Genomic DNA, 26,683 nt, shown 5'->3' with positions numbered 1-26,683 from the left:
AAGTCTGGAAACAAAGTGATTCGTCGGAAGCATCAATCACAACAAAATTACATGAAAATTGCAGACACCGTTTGATTGAGTCTGTAAATGAGGGATAATGAATAAGTGCAACATCCTTCACGCCCCCTAGCACCGGCTTGAGCGGTACTCAATTCTCAACACTTAATAGTGCTGGCATCAATGATTCCGAAGATCCAGAAAAATATATCAACACTGAAGTGAATTACGGGTGCAACTTTTTACATCTGCCACACAGCACTTGACACATGCTGTTAAGAAGTATAAAAATCTGGAAACAAAGTGATCCAATCACAACAAAATTACATGAAAAGTGCAGACTCGGTTTGATTTTGAGTCTATAACACACAGAGATATAATAAATCACACGGAGGCCTTACAAATCATAAAGAGGCCCTGTATTATACACATAGGCATTTATAAGATATCACACTGTGGCTTCACTTATGATACAATTTAAGGCCCTATTAAATGATACAGAGGCAAAGTATCTCACATAGGTAGACTGACAATCGTATTGTATCATTGTTTTAATACTGGAGTGACATTATTTTTAAAATTATAAGTCTGTCTTTTCAAGAAATGTACTTTCCTCACAAATTGATAATGTGTTGTCTTAATGTTATCTTACATATCTATTGCACTAGCTGTATATAAAACAGAAGTGTTTGCCAGTCTTTTTTAAAATAAAACGCAAAACCTGAAGAAATGACCAAAATCTCATATTTACAATTGCATATTATTATCAGACTAACAGTATTGTTTTTAAAAATAATGCATCTGTTTACGGCGAATTAATTAATAAACAGATACATGTACTCAGCCCATCAGTACTATGTAATTTGATATTGATACGGGGTTCATAAGAGACAATTTAAATATTAATTTTATGATACGAAAAAGAAAGAGTTTTCTAACAGTCGAATACATATTGAAATGGCATTATCTTCTAGAGCGCACCAAAGGCGTTCTAAAAGTAAAATATTTTTCGGACTTTCTTATGGCGTGGCTATAGCACTGCGCATGCGTCCGTCGTCAAATCAGTCTGTAGCGTTTGTTTTATTTGAATCACATTAACAGTGTTCTAGTTCCTCGAATTTCCAAAATTGGCTTATTTGCTCTGTATCCATGGCAATAATTTTATCTTATTTATTTATTTTTTTACCGTATCTTTTCATTTATTTTTTATTAAAAATGCACAAAATGTGTGTTACCAGTAGACTTTTGTTAACCTTGAATGTTGACTCACTTGTGTATTGCTAGATTTTAGTTTGTTGAAGAATAGACATTGCATGACCTATGACTTCACCCGTTTCCTTCTTAATGTCACCCTGCATGTTTTGCATATGTGATTGAACTTTGACACGGAATATGACTAATTGACATATGTATTATAAGTAACCTTGTCTAACAATAGTTCTTTGGATGATCTATATAGAGTCATGATCCTTTTCATTATGATGGACATTTAATTCCAGTCTGCCAATATCTTAATTTCAATTATTTTGACCTCAATAAACAGAGGAAATGAGTTGTTGCTACAACGTCTTTTCTCAAATATGATAAATTCTTTATATTACTGCTCGTTTGAAACATCTTCACATGTATGTTTCTAATATACATGAGAAAATATTATGTATTTTCACATAGGAAGCGATGAATTTTTGTTATAAACGTTAATTATAATAAGGACAAATTTCTATTCCATAAATAAAGTGCCCAAAGACAGTCCTCATTTGAAGAAACTCCTGATTGAAGTCCATTTATCGAGAATCCTACCTCTCCTACTGTAAAATACAAATTAAAAAAATTCTCTCCTTTACTCTACGGTCCGGAACGAACGGAAATTAAACAAGCTTTCAAAACTTAAAAGGAAGTAAAATAGGCTGTTGTTAAAATCCTTGTTAAAAAGCCCTACACTGAGTGTATAATGCTCATTTATGATAGAATAAAACGCTGTCTTAAGGTAATTATGTTTTGTAATATGTTTTATTTGTTATATTATGTAATTATGTTTATGTTAAATGTTGAATTCTGCTTAAGCCGGTGCTAGGGGGCGTGGACGGTAGTTTGCACTTGACAGTACCGTCCATGAACAGGCTCAATCAAACCGAGCCTGCAACATTTTCAATTTTGCCGTATTGTGCTTTCTTTAGGGATTCTTACTTTCTCTATTGTATATTTAATTGGTATAAACACTTGAAAGTTTAATTGATGAAATGCGCATAAAATATGTTAAGCGAAATTTAATAGTTAGATCTACTCAGTTTATTTTGATTTATTATCAAACTAATTAGCTACATGTACATTTGTTAATTGAATGAATGTGTTGAGGCTTTGTGTATATTCTATTATCTATATTAATATTCCATTACAACAGGTAACAGCATCATATGATCTAACAAGTTGTGAATTAAACATTTATTTTATTTTACACCGGAACTTTAAATAGCGATTCAAGTCAAGGGTATAAATATTATGTAGTATTGATTTGTCCTAAGTAACATGATCGTCGTTCAAAGTGTTTCACAAAGACAGACATAAATACATTATCAAATACTTGAAAACATGTTATCAGATAACAGGAAAATTTGTAGCGTATATTTGTGATTTATATTTTTGTTGGTTGGTTTAAACATATTTTATTTAGAATATTTGTACATGTGTAAATAACAACATAACAATAGTGTGGTGCACCGCTAAATAAGCATTTTTTTTACCGTTAATTACCCTTTGTTTACGTTATCTATACTTACTATAAGAATCAAACTGTGATATTTGAGTATCCAAATACGTTTAACTGTAACTTCTATTTCATTTTTATCAAGTATTTTACCGTTAAATGACTCCAGATATATTGTATTCATGTTTTATCAATGTTGGTTTATCACTCTAGTAATAAAATTTCCGCCATCTTGTATGTTAGCTTTCGTGACGTCATCACTGTATTTGATTTATGACGTCATCATTTTTGTTGTTTTACAATCTGATGTCCGTAAGGATTTGTAGGATTTTATAATTTTTATTCGCCAATAAGTTTTTCCGCACCACACGTACCCCGCTACCTTATTATGTTACTTAAACAAAGTTTGCATTATTATAAATGTTCTACGATTATTTATTACGCATGTTTAATATTATTTTTATGTTGTTTATTGAAATAACTTTTAGTGTGGGAGGTGTGGGATCCGATAAAAACTCCTTTCGAGTATTTTTCCCACAAGTTCCTACAGTGTTGGTACTGTGGGAAATTCTTGGTATTTAAGCGTTGTTTTACTGTGGGATCTTCACTCCGCAACTACCAAACAAGAAATCTATTCAGTTTCCGTACATTTTATCGTTCAAGTAATACTAAATTCAGAACTACATACTTTGGTAAATTTAGTTTAAAGTTTATTTCTTAAAAAAAAGGTTTATTAAATTTCTTAAATAATAAAAGTAAATGTTTCGCATTTAAAACTTAGCATTTGTATTTTGATCATTCGAGAATCAGCGGTAATTCTTAAGTTTACATAAAACGCTGATTAATTTTTATTCTTTGTAAAGATTTAAACTTAGAATATAGTTTAAAGATCTAAGTATCATTGTCTTTGTCTAGATTTATATAGATCTTATTCAGTAGCTTTTTCTATTTTTTCTTAAGATATTTCATTCATTCCGTCACCGACACCTCCCCACACACAGAAATTTTACGAACGTTTAATAACATTTCGTGATTGAATTTATCTCGAGCTTCGTATTCTGTCGTTTGATTTATTGCATAATTTTGTTCAAGAAATATTGTTGAGGCGCTCGGAAAATTAAAATCATAGAAAACTTGAAAGCGTATTTATTTATTTATTATATTAACAAGGGTTCTTCTATAAACCAGTCTATAAACAAGTCCTATCTTTATTTTAATGCGGAGTCACCCTATCAGCATCGAGCTATAGGGATATTGTGATCCTCTATGTCCGTCCATGTGTCCGTCTTAAACAGCCTATGAGCGTTCACCTATGTATACAATGCATGTACGGCCCTCATCAAAGAGAGTATAATAAAGTTCCCCCATTTTAAAGAGAGCTAGATCTACGTTGAACAGCAAATATTGTCATATGAAAGCCAGCAGATACGTTGGCTCAACACATAAAGTGATCGCATATTGTCCGTTTAATAACATTTGATTTTCATCAGCGAGACGCATGATTGAGCGCTACCAAAGATAATTTCATCAGAAGCGGCTCGCAACATTTTGTGGTGGCAGCGGTGGGATCCGTTTACTTATTGCGGATCCAGAGATACGGACCTTCGTCATAAGATAGATCTTCTAGATTAACATTTGAGAGAGAGAGAAAAAAAATATAATTGTACATCGGTATATAATCTATTAACTGCAGGATGACGGACTTGGAAAATAGCGAAACGGAAATAATATTCAATTACAAAGAGAGAAGTTCGCCGTTAAGAACCGAGTGTGGACGCGATATTTTAGACAACGAGTCTGCATCAAACGATTTACAAAGAACTTGTATAGACGATATATCTCAACAGCCACGTGGCAATAATTTATCGTGCTATTCAGCCGACAGAAGCAATGATAAAAACTGTTACCCGTTACTAAACCGGGACGAAACGCAAAGTAATATCAGCGAAAATAAAAATGAAGATTTTAGATCGGAATCACTAAGCATACAAGATATGGAAGACCAACATAGTAATAGTCCTATAAATGAATGCATGAATGATATAAAAGAACAGCAAACAGAAATAACTAACGTACTCAAACAAATGATGATCCTTATGTCAAAACAAAATGAGAGGAATATCAACGGTCGTCACGAGTCCGATGTTGTTTATTCAAATACACATGACTCGATCGGAAATCAGTTTAATGAACAAAACACACATATAGATACAAATACAAGGTATAAATACCCTAGTAACAGAAATATAAGTATGGAACACCAGTATGAAAATAATTCTAGATCCCAGAGGGATGCTAGATACATTTATGAACCTTTACCGCAGAGTTATAATGATAACTGCCGTGCTCCACGTGAACGTTTTTCACGATGTCAAGTACCCACAATAATACAACATAACACGGAGGAAAACATCGGTGACGGTGACAACAGGAACTTACGTCGACATACGCAGCCAAATTATGAATTTGCAGGATTAACAGAAGAAAGGCGAAATTTTAATCATCAAGGTAGGAATATGGATAGGTACCTTAGAAAACAACCGGTGAATTTAGCCATTACTCCATTTGATGGGAAAGATGAATGGGATGTGTGGATAAGTCGTTTTGAAGCTATAGCAAAGAGATATAATTGGGATAATGAGGAGAAACTCGACACCCTTTCTCCTTCGCTTAACAAGGGTCGCTGGTCCAATTTGTGTTCGGCAGCTTCACAAGGAGGATAATAGAAATATGGATGTTAAATTAAAGAGCTCAAGAGATTTAGGGTGATTCATACTTTCAATGGTGTATCAGCAAAATTTAGTAGGAGAAATCAGAAGAGAGGTGAATCAGCAGAAGAATATGCTTCTGAATTAAAGATGTTGTACGACAAGGCTCACGGTTATAGGGATAGAAAAACAAGACAAGAAGACTTAGTGCGGAAATTTTTAGATGGGTTATGGGATGAGGATGTTAGATTTGCTGTCGAATATCAAAAGGAGCCTGTAGATATAGACGAAGCTGTATTCCATGTCGCGAATTTCATACAGACTAAGATGAGCAGTAAACGCGAAGAAGCTGATATGAGAAACAAGAGGATGACAAGATGCCTCAGTAACGAAAGCTATATTTTGGATGAGGATGATGACAAAGTATCGGAAATAAGACAACTTCGAAAAGGAAACAGCAGACAGAAAGAAAGTGAAAATAGAGATAGAACAGATATTCAGAGAGATATTAAAAAGAATGAAAATCAAACTTCAAGTGTAGAAGACAAAACAGGGAAAGTATTGGAACAAATTCTTCAGGAAATAAACAAACTTAAAGAAACAGCAAACAATAACACAAGTCAAAACAACAATTCAAGGTCGAAATCAATAGTATGTTACAACTGTGGAAAGCAGGGACACATGGCCAGAGAATGTAGACAAAATAGAAGGGTAGGGGCTTCAGAGCTTAACACACAACAAAGATACAGAACTAACCAGCCGACTGTTTATCATAATAGGAATGCTGAGAGCAATCCTTTAAACTTCAAAGGACCGGCTCTCGTGGCCAAAGAACGGTCCCAATAGATGCGAAAGGCCAAAATTCCGAAAGTTCAGAAAAATATATCAGTCATGAACAACCACAACAACAAGATAACGATACAAGAAATAGACCCATTAGGAGAAAACGAGATTTATGTCCTGGTGTATATATTAGAGGAGATGTTGAAGGCATACCAGTCACTTTCACAGCTGACACGGGAGCGTCAGCGACGGTTCTTTCTGCTAGAGTATATAATAAACTGAGGGAAGATAAGAAACCGATATTAAAGAAATCGTCTTGTTTATCAGGTGCAGGGGGTTATCCTTTAAATGAGTTGGGCAAAGCAGCATTTAATCTGAAGTTAGACAATTTGAAGTTGAATTGCGAAATGATAGTAGCGGATATTGAAGATGAATGTTTACTAGGTGTAGATGTATTACAAAATGGAAAGAACGGTCCAGCAGATATTATGCTCAGTAAGGGTATCATTATGCTGGATAAACATAGTATACGGTGTTCACAAGTAGGTCTGCCTGAAAATATAAGAAAGGTCATAGCAGCAGATGATTTTGTGATTCCAGGATTATCCGAAGCGGTTGTAGACGTATTTGTAGGGCGAAGTGAAAGTGATGATTCTGATGAATGTGCAAGCTATATAATAGAGCCTACAGAGCATTTTGAAGAGACGTACCCTTTGAAAATGGCAGCAACCTTAGTTGATTTGAATAGTTCACCGACACAAAAAGTGCGGTTGTTAAACCCTTTTAGAGAGACAATAACAATAAAACAAGACACAGTTATGGGCAACGCCGAAAAGATTGAAGACATCGCAAAAGTTATAACAAACACAGAAGGAAGCGGAGACATGACTGATAATTGTTCAGTCCGACGACTACAATTTAATGACGACAAACAGAAAATTTTGTGCAGCACCAATATTGAAGCTAAGGAAAGCATAAGAGTGCCTACACATTTACAAGACCTTTTTAACAGGGCCAGTAAAAATAGAACGGTTCAAGAAATCAATGCACTTGCCAAGCTTTTAAATAAATATGAAAGGTCTTTTTCTAAAGATGAATGGGACATAGGCCTAACAGATCTTACGGAGCATTCTATTAATACTGGAGATGCACCACCCATTAAACAACCTCCACGTAGAGTCCCTCTGGCCTATGCTGCCGAGGAAAAGAAGGCAATAGATGATCTGCTGGCAAAGGGAGTTATAAGGAAAAGCACTTCACCATGGGCTTCGCCGATTGTTCTTGTTAAGAAAAAATCAGGAGCTGTTAGACCATGTGTTGATTACAGGCGTGTAAACGAATTAGTAAAACCTGATGGATTTCCAATGCCGCGTATTCAAGATTGCTTAGATGCCGTATCAAATTCATGTCTATTTTCGACTTTCGATCTGACAAGCGGATATTTCCAAATTCCCCTCAGAGAAGAAGACATTCCGAAAAGTGCATTTGCTTGCAAGTACGGTCATTACGAAATGACCAGGATGCCTTTCGGCCTAAATAATTCAGCCAGTACATTCCAGCGAACCATGGAACTGGCATTACAAGGATTGCAATGGGAAATATGTCTCATATATATAGATGATATAATTGTATTTGGGTCAACATTTGATGAACATCTCCAAAGAGTGGAACAAGTATTAGAAAGAATCGAAGCGGCTGGATTGAAGTTGAAACCAGAGAAATGTGAAATGCTGCAGAAAGAAGTAGTTTTTCTAGGTCACATAGTATCGGGTGAAGGAGTACGACCGAATCGAGATAATATTGCGAAGGTTCTTGCATGGCCGAGGCCAAACACGGCTAAACAAGTTAAAAGTTTTGTCGCATTAGGATCATACTTTCGAAGATTCATCAGAAATTATGCACAAATGGCAAGGCCCTTAATAGATTTAACAAAGAAAGGAAAGAAATTCATATGGACTGAGGACTGTGAAAAGTCATTTGAGGATATAAAGGCAGCACTTGTAGGTTCAGAAGTCATGGGATACCCGCAAAATGAAGGAGGAGAATTTATTCTAGATGTCGATGGATGTGACACAGGTATTGGAGCAGTCCTCATACAAATGCAAGAGGGACGTGAACGCGTTATCGCGTATGCAAGCAGGTCCTTAAACAAAGCGGAGTCTAATTATTGCATAACCGAAAAGGAATTACTCGCCGTAAGGTATTTCATCGAATATTTCAGACAATACTTGTTAGGTAGGAGATTTAGGGTAAGAAGTGATCATCAAGCATTGGTTTGGTTGTTCCGTTTAAGGGAACCAAGAGGCAAAATCGCACGATGGATAGAAATTTTATCGCAGTACGACTTCTCGATAGAGTACAGGCCCGGAGTAAAACAAGGTCATTGTGACGCACTATCGAGATGCGAAAATCCAAAAGACTGTGAATGCTCTAAAATCGACACATGTGAATCATTAAAATGCGGACCATGTAAAAAATGTAGAAAAAGGGCTGATGATATGATGTGGGTAGGTTCGAATGAATATTCAAATGAGGATGTAGTGGAACAGGCAACGTGCGATGATGAAGTTAACGTAAAATCAGATATGTCAATAAATGCCATTGAAATTATCGATGGGCAAAAGGCTTCAACAAGTACTGGTGACAAGGGTGGTCAAGACCTAGAGGTGAAAGTTGAAAGCAGTATGAGAATGGCACAATTAAAGGATGCTGATATCAGCCCAATATTATATGCAAAAGAGGAAAATAAAAGGCCGACAAGTCAGGATATGCATATGGCAAGCGCGGCAACTCGGCATTATTGGATATACTGGGACCTGTTATTCATTCAAGATGGGATATTGATGAAATCATTTAAGAAGAAGGATGGAACAGGAGACTTCAAGCAGGTCATTATTCCTGAACTTATGAAAAGGGATGTCATGTACCAAATGCACAATTCATTATTATCAGGACATATGGGAACAAAGAAAACAAAAGAGAAATTATTACAACGCTTCTACTGGTTTAACCTAAAAGAAGAAGTTAACCTTTTTATTAAACAATGCGATATATGCGCTAGAAATAAGAGGCCGTTGAAAACCCCTAAGGCCCCTATAGGATCACTGAAGGCTGGTGAACCATGGGATATATTAGCGACTGACTATGTCGGACCACTTCCAATTACGCCGAGAGGCAACCGATATATTTTAGTCTTGACAGATCACTTTACAAAATTTGTAGAGGTGATACCAGTGCCCGATCAAACAGCAGAAGTATGTGCTACAAAAATTTTGAATGAGTTTATAGCGCGTTGGGGGTGCCCTCTCAGTATACATAGCGATCAAGGCAGAAATTACGAAAGTAAGGTTTTTAAAGAGCTGTGTAGGATGTTAGAAATTAAGAAGACACGCACGAGCTCTAAGAATCCCAGATGTAATGGAGTTTGTGAAAAATATAATGCAACATTAATAAAAATGATCAAGGCATACCTCTGTGGTGAACAAGAAAATTGGGACCTCAATCTAGGTTGTCTCGCTGGAGCGTACAGAGCGACACCAAACGAAACCACTAAAGTTAGTCCAAATCTCCTGACTATGGGACGAGAAATCAGATTGCCAGCTGAACTTGTTTATGGTAGTACGACAGTTCGAGGCGACAAGATAACTTCTTATGGTGAATATGTCGACGAACTGAGAGACAAAATGCGACATGCTCATGAAATAGCAAGAAAACACATAGGAGAATCAGCAAGTAGAACGAAAGAAATATATGATACAAAGTTAATGGTAAACTACTATTCCGAAGGCGACGCCGTATGGTGTTTACTAGAAAATAAAAAGGTTGGTATAAGCCACAAATTAGAACCAACTTACGATGGACCCTTTATGATAAGAAAGAAAATATCTGATATTAACTACATATTACAGCTCGATAAACAAGGGAAAGAGAAGGTAGTACATCATAATAAACTGAAACCCTATGAGGGGAACCAAACACCAACATGGATTAAGAAGGCACTATCAAAACTGCATTCTCAGGATTAGCTGCAGGCGCTGAAAATAAATTAAATAAAATGTATTAATAAATGAGTGAATATATTAATAATAAACATATGTATATGTGTATAGATGAATTGGTTTGTTTGTTAGTCCTCCAACCTTATAGCTTTTAATAATAATAATAATAAAATCAGTTAAATAACATGCAGTGAAATTGCATTTCAGACAATTGTATAATCTTCAATTTTTTTGAGAGTTCACATATATGAACTATGTCGAATTTCCAGCGGAATATTATATTTGTTGACGCTGATAGTACTTAGCGAGTCTAGCCATTAGTCGTCCAGTATTTCTTTGCGGTGATTTAAATTAAATCGAGAGGTGCGTTTCAAGAAGACGATAATTATTACAGACACGGAAGTTTTCCGATAGAGAACCCTTGCGCAGCTTACATTTGTACGAGTAATTGTAGTTCGACAAAATGAAGTTCCGAAAAATGACAACGAAGCGCGAGAAGTATTCTGTGTGATGGTGTCGGCGACAAATTTTGTCCAGTACTAATCGCTTTACTTAATTTGTTCACTGTTTGGTATTTTGCAGTATACAACATGGACAAGGCGACGCATCGCGGAAGGGCGTACCGATGTAGACATTGTCACAAGAAGGGAAAAACCGAGATTAATACCAAGCAAAGGTTGGAAGATCACATCTTCAAATATCACGTGTCGAATGACGAACAACCTTACTGGTGTAGGCTATGTCTTTTCCGCAGTAGAACTAGAGAAGGGCTTTTCCAGCATGTGAATACTTACGCGAGGCATCGCAACGTCATGATTGAGAAGGGTATCAAGCACTCTAGACCCTTTCTTGTCTGCTCCCTTAACCCTTATGTAATTTCGGATAAGGACCTTGAACTGTTGACGAAAGAAGAAAGTAGGGCATGGTGGGAGAAGAAAGAAACACCGAAAGAAGAGACAAACATTATAAAAAAGGCAATGGAGGAGGCGGATATTGTGTTTGGGATGGAAAGCCCAAAGCTCCCCTTCTACTTAGGTGAGGAAGAGGAAACAGAGATGGCTGTTGAAAGTATTCAAGATAGTGAGAATGATGTAAAAGATAGAGAAGATGAGAAAGTTATTGGTGAAGTGAAGTTTGATGAGATAGGTGTATTGGATTTGACTGTAGGTAAAGAGAGGGAAAGTAAGATAGTCGAGGAAAAGATATACGTAGAGGAGTCGCCACTAGACCTGAGAATAGTAAGAAGGAGGGAGGATCGCGCAGAGGAAAAGAAGAAGTTTGAAGAGTGGAATGAAGAGGAAGAGAATGTAAATGAGGTAGAAGAAAGTGAAGCATTTGAAGGAGGAAACAGAAAGGAAGAAGATATAAGGGATGATAAAAATGTTAAAAGGAATGAAATTCAGGAAATTAAGAAAGTGGAGTTGAAGTCAGAAGGTAGGTCGCGGGCGAAGAGAAGAGTGAGACGTTCATTGAAGCGAAGCCGATCATCATCATCATCTTCTAGCTCTGACTCCAGTTCAGATGCTAGCAGTTCCGAGGCTAGCGAAACTGATGAACGTGAGAGGAAATTTTGTAAGATAATGTGCAATTTAGTGAAAGAAACAGGTAACATCATAGGAGGGCAGATTATTTCGAATGCAGAGATGATCAACAAATTGCAAAGGACTGTAGACGAGTTAAGGAAAGAAGTAGCAGAACTGAAAAAAGATAAAGGAGTTGAAAGGAAAGGAGGCGAAAGTGATAGAAATGAAGAAAAGGGTATAGTAAGACAAGAGAATGATAAGAGAAAGCCAAGGGAAACTGAACAAAAGGAGAATAGATTGGATTGTAAGTTTGTAGAGGGAGAAGAGAGAGGTTATCGTGGGGAACGAGTTTTAGCAGACCGGGGATTGGACAGGAGAGACAGAAGATATGATAATCATAGGGTGGAAAGTTGGAGGAGAAATGACTGGAACAGAGGTTATAGGTACTAAGTGAGTAAAAAGAGGAAAAAACATAGACTGTAATATAAATCAACCTTTCTTGGTGTAGAGACTGATTTCTTATTTAAATAAGTAGTTGAATAAACATTAATATTAACTTATAAAGAACTGTATACAATTTAAGATACCGAATATATTAAAGGGTGATTTGTCAGTCATTATCATTAATTGTTTATATGTAATCAAATTTTGAGCTAGGCAGTTGGAACTTTGCCCAGCTAAGGAGGGGGTAGTGTGGTGCACCGCTAAATAAGCATTTTTTTTACCGTTAATTACCCTTTGTTTACGTTATATATACTTACTATAAGAATCAAACTGTAATATTTGAGTATCCAAATACGTTTAACTGTAACTTCTATTTCATTTTTATCAAGTATTTTACCGTTAAATGACTCCAGAGATATTGTATTCATGTTTTATCAATGTTTGTTTATCACTCTAGTAATAAAATTTCCGCCATCTTGTATGTTAGCTTTCGTGACGTCATCACTGTATTTGATTTATGACGTCATCATTTTTGTTGTTTTACAATCTGATGTCCGTAAGGATTTGTAGGATTTTATAATTTTCATAGCCAATAAGTTTTTCTGCACCACACGTACCCCGCTACCTTATTATGTTACCTAAACAAAGTTTGCATTATTATAAATGTTCTACGATTATTTATTACGCATGTTTAATATTATTTTTATGTTGTTTATTGAAATAACTTTTAGTGTGGGAGGTGTGGGATCCGATAAAAACTCCTTTCGAGTATTTTTCCCACAAGTTCCTACAGTGTTGGTAGTGTGGGAAATTCTTGGTATTTAAGCGTTGTTTTACTGTGGGATCTTCACTCCGCAACTACCAAACAAGAAATCTATTCAGTTTCCGTACATTTTATCGTTCAAGTAATACTAAATTCAGAGCTACATACTTTGGTAAATTTAGTTTAAAATCTATTTCTTAAAAAAAGGTTTATTAAATTTCTTAAATAATAAAAGTAAATGTTTCGCATTTAAAACTTAGCATTTGTATTTTGATCATTCGAGAATCAGCGGTAATTCTTAAGTTTACATAAAACGCTGATTAATTTTTATTCTTTGTAAAGATTTAAACTTAGAATATAGTTTAAAGATCTAAGTATCATTGTCTTTGTCTAGATTTATATAGATCTTATTCAGTAGTTTTTCTATTTTTTCTAAAGATATTTCATTCATTCCGTCACCGACACCTCCCCACACACAGAAATTTTACGAACGTTTAATAACATTTCGTGATTGAATTTTATCTCGAGCTTCGTATTCTGTCGTTTGATTTATTGCATAATTTTGTTCAAGAAATATTGTTGAGGCGCTCGGAAAATTAAAATCATAGAAAACTTGAAAGCGTATTTATTTATTTATTATATTAACAAGGATTCTTCTATAAACCAGTCTATAAACAAGTCCTATCTTTATTTTAATGCGGAGTCACCCTATCAGCATCGAGCTATAGGGATATTGTGATCCTCTATGTCCGTCCATGTGTCCGTCTTAAACAGCCTATGAGCGTTCACCTATGTATACAATGCATGTACGGCCCTCATCAAAGAGAGTATTATAAAGTTCCCCCATTTTAAAGAGAGCTTGATCTACGTTGAACAGCAAATATTGTCATACGAAAGCCAGCAGATACGTTGGCTCAACACATAAAGTGATCGCATATTGTCCGTTTAATAACATTTGATTTTCATCAGCGAGACGCATGATTGAGCGCTACCAAAGATAATTTCATCAGAAGCGGCTCGCAACAATAATTATAGATTTTGGCCGAAAGCAGAAGCTTATAGAAGCCATTATCTAACAATAACAATCTTCAATGTCTGTGGTGGTTGTAATTAACAAGTTACCAAAAAAAAAACACATTTGATAAGATTGAAAAAGAAAAATGAAATGTTAATGGTAAGGACAAGATTTTAGTAAGTTTTGACAAAAATTAAGTAAAAAACTACAGAAAACAACTAAAGAAAAAAACACAAAAAGGACATTAAACAAATAAAGATAAGGACAAGAAAAGAATATAAGCAACATAGTAGTAGCAGTCAGACATTATATAAATCGTTTCGTAGAATCAATATAAAGGTATACATACTTGAAAAGCTCTAAGTTTTGGTTGTTTGAAAGGGAATTTGAACCATGCAATAGCAGAGTGTGAGTTATGATCAGGGATCTATCCAGTTGTATGATGTTCCTATAGAGAATATCTCGCATATGTTTGATACAAAGGACAGTTTAGAAGAAAATGACACACTGATTCTGTTTGACCACAGGCGCATGTGTTTGATTCGGAAATATTTTTTCGGAAAAGATCATCATTTAAGGAACTACAGCCAAGTCTTAAGCGAGTATGCAGGATTTGAAGTTTGCGAGGCCCTGTGTTAAAATAATTAGGAGGTTTGTGTAGGTTTGAAAGAAGTCGCTTGAATTGTTGTAAAGATTCTGATGATTTTGTATTCTGAGGGAGCGTGTTCCAGGAACGGATGCTAGACGGAATGAGAGAGTTTTGATAAAAGGATGTTCGACAATAGATAGGAGGAATATCAGAGGAGTTTCTGAAGGTGTATCTTTCGTTTTGACGTGTTGGGATTAGAGTGTTTAAGTAAGTGGGACATAAACTATTTCGAATTTTGTAAATAAAGACCAGTTTGTGATTACTACGTCGAGTTGATAATGATTCCCATCCTAGGTCGTCATAAAGTTTTTCAAGAGAACAAAGTTTAGTAGCACCTGTGACTATTCTGGCAGCCTCGTTTTTGAATCATATCTAATTCATGCTTTTCGCTAGCTGAACAATTATCAAAAAGTATATCTCCATACTCTAATAATGGACGGATAAATGTTAAATATAATGTTTCTAATGTATTTCTGTCGAGTGTAAATTTTAGACTACGGAGAATATTGATCCTTGTCCAAGCTTTGTTTTTTAATATATTCTAGATGATTTGACCATGAACAATCGTTTGATAGAACAACTCCTAAATGTTTGTGAGAAGAAGCTTCAGAAATGACTTGGTTTTGCAGAAGTAGGGGAGGATGTTGTGTTTTGATAGCTTTCCGAGATATAGTCATACATATGGTCTTTGCTGGATTAAACGAAACCAGCCATTCTTTAGACCATTGGTTAATCTTTTGTAAATCAGAGTTTAGTACATTTGCTGTTATTTCGGGTGTATTAACGATAAGGGATAAACTTGTGTCATCTGCAAAAAGTCTGATGTTGGCGTCGATATCTATTACAATGTCGTTTATAAATATAAGGAAAAGCAGTGGACCGAGAATGGATCCTTGAGGAACACCAGCCTTGACGTAAAGAAGAGAAGATGATGATCCTTGGACAGTATATTTTTGTTGAAGTACTAGCTATCTTGCTTGTAACCAATATGCAAAATATGTGAAAAAAGTAACAATTAATTGCTAATTTAATTGCTAATTTTGCCCTGTTTCTCATTTAATTAGGTATATTTCTTATTTCAAACAGAGTATTATTGTATCGTTATGCGTGGAAGCATGATACTGAATCTAAAAAATGTCTATTAAAGTTAAAATAAATTTATATTGGCCTATATTTAGTTTATTTAAGGCTGACCAATGTATACAATTTATAATCTACAAATATAAAAAAAAACATTCAAAACTTACTTTACCAATTATTATGATTTATAAGAGACTATAAAATAACATTGGACAAAGTAAAAACCTCTATGTTCATAAGACTCAGTGCTCGAACAACCACCCTCTGTTCTTCAAGTTACAGGCAACATTTTGATATCAGTGCTCGAACAACCACCCTCTGTTCTTCAAGTTACAGACAACATTTTGATATCAGTGCTCGAACAACCACCCTCTGTTCTTCAAGTTACAGACAACATTTTGATATCAGTGCTCGAACGACAAACCTCTGTTCTTCAAGTTACAGGTAACATTTTGATATCAGTGCTCGAACAACCACCCTCTGTTCTTCAAGTTACAGGCAACATTTTGATATCAGTGCTCGAACAACCACCCTCTGTTCTTCAAGTTACAGGCAACATTTTGATATCAGTGACATTGGGTTAAAAAGAACGTCAAGGAACATTTTCCTTATCATTTGTTTGTTAAACATCAATGTAAATATCGTTTACTTACTTCAACCCCAAACACCAAAGTTTTGTCGCTTCAGTTTCAGTTTTTATTGGCAAATCGGTATATTTAACATATCTTTAGCCAATTTAACAAATACAAAGCATAAAACATCGTTTTGATCCTTTTGCATATAAAGACTAATAGGACACAGTTATATATTAGTTTGTTAATTCGCATTGGTTTTACTTAATCATAGCACTATCTTATATTTTCATTTTTGTTATCGTTTTTTCTCTCATCCACTTGCCTCTTACTGAAGTCTAGTTTAATTGTTGACAATCAACAAAATCATGAATTATTTTACTTACATGTAGTTTTTATCCCCCGCCGAAAATTTTCGGCGGAGGATATAGAAATAGTCTCCGTCCGTCCGACCTTCCGTCCTTCCGTCCGTCCGTCCTTCCGTCCGACATTTTTGTCCGGAGCATATCTCTAAAAGTATTTGAGGTATCAACTTGAAACTTCATAGGTGGATAGACCTCATTGAGGAGGAGTGCAGTGCACAAGAATGATAACTCTACCTTGCATGATTTTTGAGTTATTGCCCTTTGTTATTTTTCAAAATTGATTTTTGTCCAGAGCATAACTCCAAAAGCTTATGAGATATTAACATGAAACTTCATAGGTGCATATATCTCACTCAGGAGGTGTGCAGTGCACAAGAATGATAACTCTACCTTTCATAATTTTTGAGTTATTGCCCTTTGTTATTTTTCATACCTAATTTTTCACCTGAGAGGAGCATAACTCAAAAAGTGTTTGAGATATCAACAGGAAATGTCATAGGTGGATATATCTTATTGAGGTGGAATGTTGTGTGCAAGAATGATAACTCTTCCCTTTACAATTTTTGAGTTATTGCCCTTTGTTTTTTTTATGTTATTTTGTCCAGAGCTTATCTCAAAAAGTATTTGAGGTACCAACTTGAAACTTCAAAGGTGGATGGATCTCATGGAGGAGGAGTGCAGTGCTTAAGAATGATAACTCTACCCTGCATTATTTTTGAGTTATTGCCCTTTGTTATTTTTCAAAATTAATTTTTGTCCAGAGCATAACTCAAAAAGCCTTTGAGATATCAAAATGAAACTTCAAAGGTGCATAGATCTCACTCAGGAGGTGTGCACTGCACAAGAATGATAACTCTACCTTTTATAATTTTTGAGTTATTGCCCTTTGTTCTTTTTCATACTTAATTTTTCAATTCAATTTTTTTCTCAAAAAGTATTTGAGGTATCAACTTGAAACTTCATAGGTGGATAGATTTTACTGAGGAGGGATGCAGCACACAAGAATGATAACCTACCCTGCATTATTTTTCAGTAATTGCCCTTTGCTATTTTCAGCCATCAGTATTCACATAGGTTTCAAATCTGTAATCATTATAGCCATCAGTTTTCATTACCAAAAGACCTCTTAAAATGGAATTATTCCGCTCTACTACATATACATTCTTCCAATGAGCAAACACATTCGGCGGGGGATGGCCATGTTGACTTGGTTCTTGTTAAAAATGGTGTCGTTATCTTAACATGCCTTTGTATTTAATTTTACCAATGAAATATGTTATCTGGTTATATTTTTCAAAACATTTATGGCTGTGATACTTTGTGTATTGAATTCGAACCGTGTCACGCACCTATAAATAATCAATGTATTACTGCGCGTTGACAATTGCAACTGCGAAGCAAACAAGTGTATTCGTAAACATCTTTTTTCATGGAAGTAAAATTAAATAAAAAGGTTATTTTTTCGTTGTTTTTTTTTCGTGAAATATGGAATACATTTGCACTTCACGCCTTAAAATTCTATATATTTCACTCTCGTTCCGGGCTCGCGAAAATATATGTAATTTTATCATGTTTCGTGACAAAATATTCCATATCTTACTAAAAAAAATGCCTTCTTAATATTGAGATACATACGCAGTAAAACAAAAATCAGCAACCTTTCTATAATGTTATAAAATGTATTTTTTTACAATTTAAATCCATTTCAGTAACTAAGAGAATGGCATCTCTTGTTGGAGATGACATTGTACAAGATTCAGACGAATGTCACGAAATGCACTGCGAGCAATGCTACGAATTCGGTGAAACGGCAGATGCAGAAGGATTTTGTAATGAATGTTTGGAGTATATGTGCCAGTCATGCGTAAAATACCACAAACGACAAAATCCACAACACAACATACTCGATAGGGCGGCGATGCCACAAGAGTTTTGTTTTGAGCAATGCCCCGCTCATCAAAAGTATATCAGGTTCTACTGCCCCAAATGTGAACTGTTTGCCTGCTTGGATTGCAGAAAAGCAAATCATACAACATGCGATAATATCAACCATGTCTCAACCATGGCTTTTAGAATAGAAGAAAGTAACGAACTGAAAGAGGCTCTTAAAGATATAGACCTTATTTCTAATTCGCTAAAAAAGGTTCAAAATACACTGGAGGATGGCGTCAAAGATATTGAAACGAAAGAAAAACTAGCTCAGCAATCGATTAAGAAATCAGGTCAAAGTAGGAAATCACACTTTGAGGAACAGCAACAAAAATGTACTGCAACATTTAATAAGTACCTCACAGACATGTCATCACTTATAGAAGAGGAAAAGAAAAGAACTCTTACTCGTTTGAGAAAGGAGCAAAATGACCTTGATGTTAAACTGACTTTCACAGAAAATGACAAACTCCAGGAATTAAGAAAAGCTTCTGAAGAAGATGTTTGTGCACATCGATCTTTATTGGCAAGAAATGCATCACTATTGGATAAAGTAAAGGGCAATTCGTGCGATTTAAACCAGTACATGGAAAATAAGCAAAGATGCAAACTGTTAATTGCAATGAAGAAATCATCGTCTGAAATGAAAAAACTAAACCAAAATATGCTTATGCTGACAAGCCAAACTGCAGCTTTGAAGAAAAACACTCTACCAGACCGAATAATAACTAATGCTAGATCTTACCAAGTAAGACCATTTCGCAATAATTTTGTTACACAATGAATTAAATTAATAATTAAGTTACCAACCATGTATATAATACTCAATCTATTTTGTTATGTTTTCTATCTTCATTATGTCATTTTACTTTAAAATATAATTCATTAGTCACATGTTTACATTTCATTTTGAAATGCATTATGAAATCATATAAAAATAACATCCGATGAGTTTTACAATGAAAGAAATATTTCAACAGTGAAAGGCTACAAAACCTTTAAAAAAATATCAAAAAACAGCTGCTTGGCGTTTATTTAGCCACATACCGTTTATTTTACAACAAACCGTTCAAATAATCAGGTACATTTATGTATTTTATTATTTGGGGTTAAGTCCAAATTCAAAGGATCAGTTCAATGTATTTAACTTAATTATGTATTTGAACAAATATTAATGGGTCTCGGACTTCATACTCTCATTTTTCGAATTACATTACTTAATTTATCAAAAGTTGTATCATATTCAGTTGTAAGTTTCCTATTGCAGGCTTCAGTTATGTCACAATCTACAGGATATGATGGTAATAAAAGTATTGACCATCCTTCAGAAGAAACCAGGTACGATTCTATAAATTTAGATATTTACAAATATTAATGCAAATGTCCCCAGCAATATTCATGTTCGCGACCACTTTGATATTTGGCCTGAAATTATAGCATAACAAATTAATATAAAAATTGTATGTGTAGTTGATAACAAAGACAATCTTTCAAGACACATTTTAATGATTGTTACATGTAACAACATGTTCAAACTATGGTACTATATTATCAGCGTGGTAAAATTAAAAAAAGAAACCTTATCATATACATTGTAATGATTTTAAGTGGGTATAAACTATTAAAGAGACAAAACTCGTCATTTTCTAGCTGTTGATTAAAAACATTTAGAAAAAGAAATTACGTGTTATCGGAGCTTCATTTTTATTGCTATTCACACAGAAAAATTCAAGTACTAAGATGTTCCAATGTTGCGTGCGGTAAAGACGGATTTGGCAAGTTTTGCCAGGAATGTGGGCACAGAACAGTTCAGGAAAATAAATTTGGGGTATTCATAATTTGTAATGGAAAACTTGAAGATGGGCAAAATTGTAATTCAGAATTGTTACCTGGAGAGAATTACTGCATGAAGTGTGGGATGAAGGTTGAGCGACCTGTTCAACAGGTACTAGAAGACAAATTCAGTAAGTACCCATCACCTTTCATTTTCTAAATGACGTTTATTCACATATGTTGGAAATTACAAAATCGCATAATCTTATCACTGAATGAGTTTAGATATTATATGAAGCATTGTCTAGTGAACCTTTAGCTCGTGACTGGTGTCAAAATTGCGCCCCCACGTAGGTGCACTCAATGACTAATGTTTTTGTAATTGGATTTAAGAAATTTGAAATATGGACCATGTTTACATTTGAACTCGGGTATCAGCTCACCTCGATTTTGATCTAGTGGCCATCTGATGTTTTTTATGAACAACTATGAAATATGATTTATGTTTACGGTTTTGGCTTCAAATTCTAAATCTTATATCAGTTGACCCCGATTTTGACCTAGAGACTTGCTTATTTATTTATTTATTTATTTATTTATTTAATGATATACAGCTATAAAATGGAGCTTTTGTACAATTTCAAATTCATAATTTAAGTCATTATATTGACCTCTATTATATAATGATGAACTACAATTTTTGTTCACAGAAATCCAAAACTTGTCGAAAATTGACCATTCATTAGAAGATGAAATAAAGTATGTGAAGCTGAATGCCACAAGATCAGACGGAGTACACATGGCAAGAATCTGTATGGTCACCGATGATGAAATCACAAAGATGCACCTGATAAGAAAGTCAGATAGTTTCCTGTCAAGTTTAAATACGGACATTCAGTCTTGTTGTACAAAAATATTTTATTCTTTGAAAGAAAATCAGGTTGTTCTATCACATGATGCAGCAATTATTGAACATGTTAACTTCGAATTAGTATTACAACAACTAAAAAGCGCGGAAGATCACTTTCGTAGTTTTTTGGGGCAGATAGTTGCCAAGAACGTCTATATACAACGGGATTCGTGGTGTGCAGTGAAGCAAATATTAGAAGAAATAAATGTGAGTAATCCAGAACAGGTTGCCGTGGTGGCCAATTCAACTTTGCACGGGGTCACTGTAAGCATTGTCGGTAAAAGGACATTAGTTGAGGATGTGTTTCAAGTAATTTCATCAATGCATGTCTAAGAATATATCAGAGGCGTCTGTGGACACAGTGGTTAAGATCGCTGACTTCAAGCCCCTTGCACATCAGTGTTGTTGTTTTGAATCCCGACAGAGACTTATATCCAGCTAGCTTACGAAATGTCGGTGGTTTTTCTCAGGTGCCTGTTCGTGCACGTAAGGATACTTGAGGTCTTTCTCCAGCAGATAAGCTGGAAAATCGCCATAACACATATACTGTGTTTATGCAACATAAAAACCCAACCAAATAGGGAATGTATCAAAGATATTTCGTCAACATGTTTTCTATTTGCATGCGAACTAATCCAATTAAAATATGTTAAAGTCACAGTATGTCCAAGAAATGATTTTATTATTATTTCTCACAGTTTTATTTATATTTGGTGTCTTGTTAATATTTGATATATTGTTATAGTTTCGAAACAGTTACTCATTGGCCAATAACCTGAATCGTATTTTGCTTCTGTTGCTTTCTAGTAATAAGTACAGAAAAGTTAACAGAGATGAAGTATTTGGTATGGACGTCAACATACTACTTTATTTACATTTTGCATCTTTTTATCAAAATATTTTACATGCACTTTTGTTCATGTAACAAGCATCTTACATGCTCTTAAACCATTGTTTAAACATTATAAAACTCATGTTTGCCTTTTCTAAAGAAGGACGCATATGTACGTTTCGAAGGCATAATATGCTTTTAAGGTGTGCCTCAAAGAAGAAAACACGAATAGATATTCTAACAATGAGTACATCATTATTATATTTGTTGGTTTAATGCTAATATCTTATCTATCATGTTTAATTTCAATAAATTCAAGACAATTTTATCAGTGTTTGATTTACATAAAACAGAAACTTAATTCTTATTTCATCTGATATCTGTGTATATAACTTTTATCATGACATTTAGGTCGAATTTACCTGTATAATGTGCATTTTGTCATGAATGTAGGGTGAAAAAAGGAAATATCATCTGTAAGCTAACTGTTTAATTGTTATCAAATTAGTGTATTAAGTAGGACAATTCAATAATAAAATTTATAATAAAAGAGTGATATACTTGTATAATATATATTGGTCTTTTTTTCATTCCGCTTATAAATAATTTTTGAAAGCTCTTTGCTATTTTTTCTTTAGCGATGGCATTGGCCATATTGATGAGACAACTTTTTGCTTTTTTATATAACTGACAAAGTTCTAGTCATTAAGTATTTTGTATGGCCTTCAGACTACCACTTTGTTTACGTGTTACTACTATTGAATCATTTTCACATTAAAGGCTACTTTCGTCATGTAATAACACAAGTCATTCCCCTTTGATATACAAGAAACACATTTTTACCATGAAACATTTATTCTACATACACATTTTATTCCTTGCTCTAGATATCCTCCTCAATGTATCCTCTGAGCATTTTAAAGGTTTTACAATATACATGACACACGAACACACATAGTTTAACATAGAAATAATTATTAAGCTATTTCATTATGGATACATGATGCTCAACTTATAAACGTATTTCAATAATATAAATGTTAGTAAACAGTTTTACAGTTATGCAAATACTAGAAAAGATGCATGGTGTAGGTGTTAGTAAAAAACCTTTAGTTTTACACATGGATATACATCAGCAACAATGATATCTTGATCACTGAATGTGCCGTCTTAGCTATAGTACACGCCTCAAGATAGTTCAAGATGTGACGTTTTGTATGTGTTAGGAAAAAGTAGTTCTGAATTTGCTAGTTAAAGCTCTGTATTCTAACGCATCACTTACGAAGAAAAAAAGATCTGATTTGCATATATTTTGACCCATTAAAACACCGAAAAAACATGATTAGTTTGCTAAGTTGTTCACTTGACAATACTTTAACATATTACTATGTACATTATCTAAACATGAAAGAATAGCATAAATATATCATAGTGCTCTAAAAAGAAATCAAATCATGTACAGATAATATCTTTTTAGAAAAATAAACAACAACAGTATTGCTTAGTTGTTCACTCGACAATACTTAGTAATACAATACAATAAGTATTGTCAAGTGAACATTATCTAAACTTTAAGAAATAGCATAAATATATCAAAAAGAAATCAAATCATGTACAGATAAAATGATAAATATTTTAAAAAACAAACAACAACAAAAACAAAAACACTACTTTCTAAATCAGCCATATTAAATACATTCAAATCATTAACAAGTACATGTATAATAAGAGTAATAAAAAGATATTGTATATATAAACATGTATTTAACAAAGGCAGATAAACCTTTATATAGTATTAATTTCACATTAATGTCCTTTCCATATGATCTGCAACTAATGACAAAAATATAACATATACAAATATATAACCAACTAGCTTTAGTTGAAACAAACGTACATACGGAAACAAATTAATACTGGTAGGATTTTACGTCGCACCAACACAGTATAGGTCATATTGCGGATGTATATGTGATAAAGATATCAGTTCACATTTATATAATTATATACCATCACTTATTTGCATAATATGAATAATATAGAAAAACCTGAATTTGCGTATTAAGAAAATAAAAATAAATATGTACAAGAAGAGTTTTAAGAATTATTCATTAACTAAGAATATAAGGTAAAATCTAAACATAACAAAAAACAACAACAAAATACGATTACCTTATACTAGCTTATGTTTCATTATATACACAATATTAACAAGTGCTTTAATTAGGGAAACATCTTAATTAAAATATCATATCATATTCTCCCTCTGATTTATTTATATCATCATACACTCGTGTACATTCTCATACAGATACTTGATGTTCACATGTAAACATACATATTTGTGTTACTGATTAGGCGATTTTTGTTTTCAAAACTATCTAACATACATATTTATTTCATGCTTTCCAGTGTTTTATTGTAATATATCAGATGATTATATTCTGATAAACCACTAGTGAAATTTATAAAATATAATTTTCACTGTAGCCGGACTATATCTGAATGCGGATGAAAAGAAAATCATAACTAAATGGAATAACAGGCAGAAATTAATGCCGTCGTGCGTAAATTTTGCTTCTTTAGGAAAAGAAAGTCGATGTCATCATACATCATGTTAAAAACGTAACAAAATAATAGAAATTTAACAGACCTATATTTCAAAATTGATTATGTGACGTCATGATGTGATGACGTCACAAAGGAGAATGCGTGACGTTACGCGGCAAAACCAGTAAAAAATACTTAAAATCACTTAAAAAGCATGAAATAAAAAGAAAATTTATTTGTTTTACATATAAGATTGAAAAATATTTCATTCGTGAACACCAGCTTATATATTTTCACTCGTGGCTACGCCACTCGTGAAAATATTGCATCTGGTGTTCACTCAGTGAAATTATATTTCAATCTTACATGCAAAACAAACAAATATCCTCTATATAACATGACACGTTTTTAAAAATAACAACATACTCAATAAATCAATAGTTGTTCCTCTTTACATAAATGTCAATATAAATGTTGATCAAATCAAACATTAAAACACATATATTGTAATAACCAGTTACACTGTCAAAGCAAGCTTTATTGTAAAAAAAAACAACAAAAAATCAAAGCAACATGATTTGATTTACATTATGATTGTATTAATTTTCACAATGTTGCAGATGCTTGCAAGCACTGCAAATCAACACTTTCAGTAGAATTCCATATCTGCTGCTCCAACAGAAATGATTCTTATGTATAATGTACAATATATATTTGATAAAATCATGTATAAAACATCTTATGAACTTTTATCATGATAAATGTCTCAAGTATGGAATGATATTTTTATAAAATCTAACTTTCATTCTATTTGAACTAAGCATAAACTAAGAAACGAATCAAATCACATATACCAAAAGATCAATAGACTACCTATTTAATCAAACTGCTATTTGCAATGTTAATATCTGATTATGCAGAACAACATTCAACATGTCATAGTATATCTCATCCTTAATAAAGTCAAATAAAACAGCGCGTAAATCGGCAATAAAACAATTGTTCATGCAAACCTAAAATCTCACAGAAAATAGATGAATAAAAAGCTTTCTTTTGTCCAGTATAAGCAAAAATAGATAAACAAATATAAAGCAAATCTAGAATGACAATATAATTTGTCTAGAAAAATACAGTTTTATTACATTACAAATTATTTTCATTTTATTTACAAAGAATTAACAAAGAATGTCTCAAATACAGTCATATGTGTTATATTAATATTTTTAATGATTAGAATATAACACAGCCTGTTTCCCTTTCAACATTTCGTAAGCAACAACCCATGCATGCGCACAATGTTTCAACATGATATCTGCAGGAAATTCCTCAAATATAACAGTATCTACTAAATGGTCTTCTCTCTCAAAAATGAAGGCAAGCAGCCAGTCCTGCAGTCTAACAAAATAAAAACAAAAAGAATATACAATAACTAAATATAAGGGAATTTATTACATTTTTATTGTTCTTTATCAGATTACATAAATTATAATCATATTGCTTCCACGCCATTATAAATTCTAAGAAAACATGTCACATGAAGAAGATATTAATGCCGGGATTGAAAGAATGTTTAAGTAAAACTGTTATATATTTCATACTTATTATGAGTTATATCTATGTAATCCTCTTCATCAACGTTTTGTTTCACAGCTACTTTCAGCAAAATAAACTCATGTATGCATTCAACCAAAGAACTTATCTTTTCCACTGACAAAGGTTTTAGGTATTGTTCGAGGATTTCTCGTTCTTCAATTGACAGATCCGCATCAAAAGTAGACTGTATGTTTTCAAACGTGAACTGAAACAAATAAAGAATATGAGCTTTAATATGAATATCCCTTACAGTCTTAGTTTAGCTTTTTTTAACTTTCACGAGTAACTGTTAAATAACAAAGATTTTTTTTTTTTGGTGTACTGTAATTTATGAAGAATATCAAAATAATGAATGTTTCTTTGCTGCTATTGATATCTGTATCTATCTAATGCTATCTTTAGTGCATATCAACACACTTATAAATATGTCGATTTAGTAGCATTCAAGTCAACCATGACACACGTTGAAATACAGGATTTCAGAAAATTTGATCT

General features: G+C 33.6%; 3 protein-coding genes across 3 annotated transcripts in view; 2 read left to right on the top strand and 1 right to left on the bottom strand.

Annotated features, from left to right (window-relative positions):
• The first annotated feature begins 1,879 nt into the window (after window positions 1-1,879).
• Window positions 1,880-22,570, top strand: LOC132751508 (uncharacterized). The gene is made up of 5 exons (XM_060741684.1): window positions 1,880-1,984; window positions 18,311-19,278; window positions 19,798-19,868; window positions 20,253-20,494; window positions 21,014-22,570. Exons 2-5 carry the CDS (start codon window positions 18,322-18,324, stop codon window positions 21,544-21,546), a joined length of 1,803 nt encoding a protein of 600 aa, XP_060597667.1. The 5' UTR covers window positions 1,880-1,984; window positions 18,311-18,321; the 3' UTR covers window positions 21,547-22,570.
• On the top strand, window positions 10,781-12,163 carry LOC132751498 (myb-like protein X). Its single transcript, XM_060741664.1, has one exon. The coding sequence runs from the start codon at window positions 10,781-10,783 to the stop codon at window positions 12,161-12,163; it is 1,383 nt and encodes a 460-aa protein (XP_060597647.1).
• Window positions 22,571-24,438: 1,868 nt separating the features above from the next.
• Window positions 24,439-26,683, bottom strand: part of LOC132751507 (E3 ubiquitin-protein ligase rnf213-alpha-like) — a 66,164-nt gene continuing 63,919 nt past the window's right edge. Inside the window, exons 82-83 of the mRNA XM_060741683.1 lie at window positions 26,194-26,393; window positions 24,439-25,990 (exon numbers count right to left, since the gene is read on the bottom strand). Of these exons, the coding sequence (XP_060597666.1) occupies window positions 25,819-25,990; window positions 26,194-26,393 (372 nt within the window). The 3' untranslated portion in view covers window positions 24,439-25,818. The remainder of the gene's footprint in view (window positions 25,991-26,193; window positions 26,394-26,683) is intronic.

This window comes from Ruditapes philippinarum, unplaced genomic scaffold, assembly GCF_026571515.1.
Source record: "Ruditapes philippinarum isolate M1 unplaced genomic scaffold, ASM2657151v2 ctg885_1_1_1_1, whole genome shotgun sequence".
NCBI lineage: Eukaryota > Metazoa > Mollusca > Bivalvia > Venerida > Veneridae > Ruditapes > Ruditapes philippinarum.
This window is presented reverse-complemented; position numbering and strand designations above follow the sequence as displayed.

Bases quoted from the DNA above. Each gene is read 5' to 3' on its own strand.
- LOC132751498 (XM_060741664.1), top strand. From the start codon at position 10,781: ATGGACAAGGCGACGCATCGCGGAAGGGCGTACCGATGTAGACATTGT.
- LOC132751508 (XM_060741684.1), top strand. From the start codon at position 18,322: ATGGCATCTCTTGTTGGAGATGACATTGTACAAGATTCAGACGAATGT. The intron at 19,279-19,797 runs GTAAGACCATTT...TTCCTATTGCAG, and splicing joins CTAATGCTAGATCTTACCAA to GCTTCAGTTATGTCACAATC. The intron at 19,869-20,252 runs GTACGATTCTAT...CTATTCACACAG, and splicing joins CATCCTTCAGAAGAAACCAG to AAAAATTCAAGTACTAAGAT.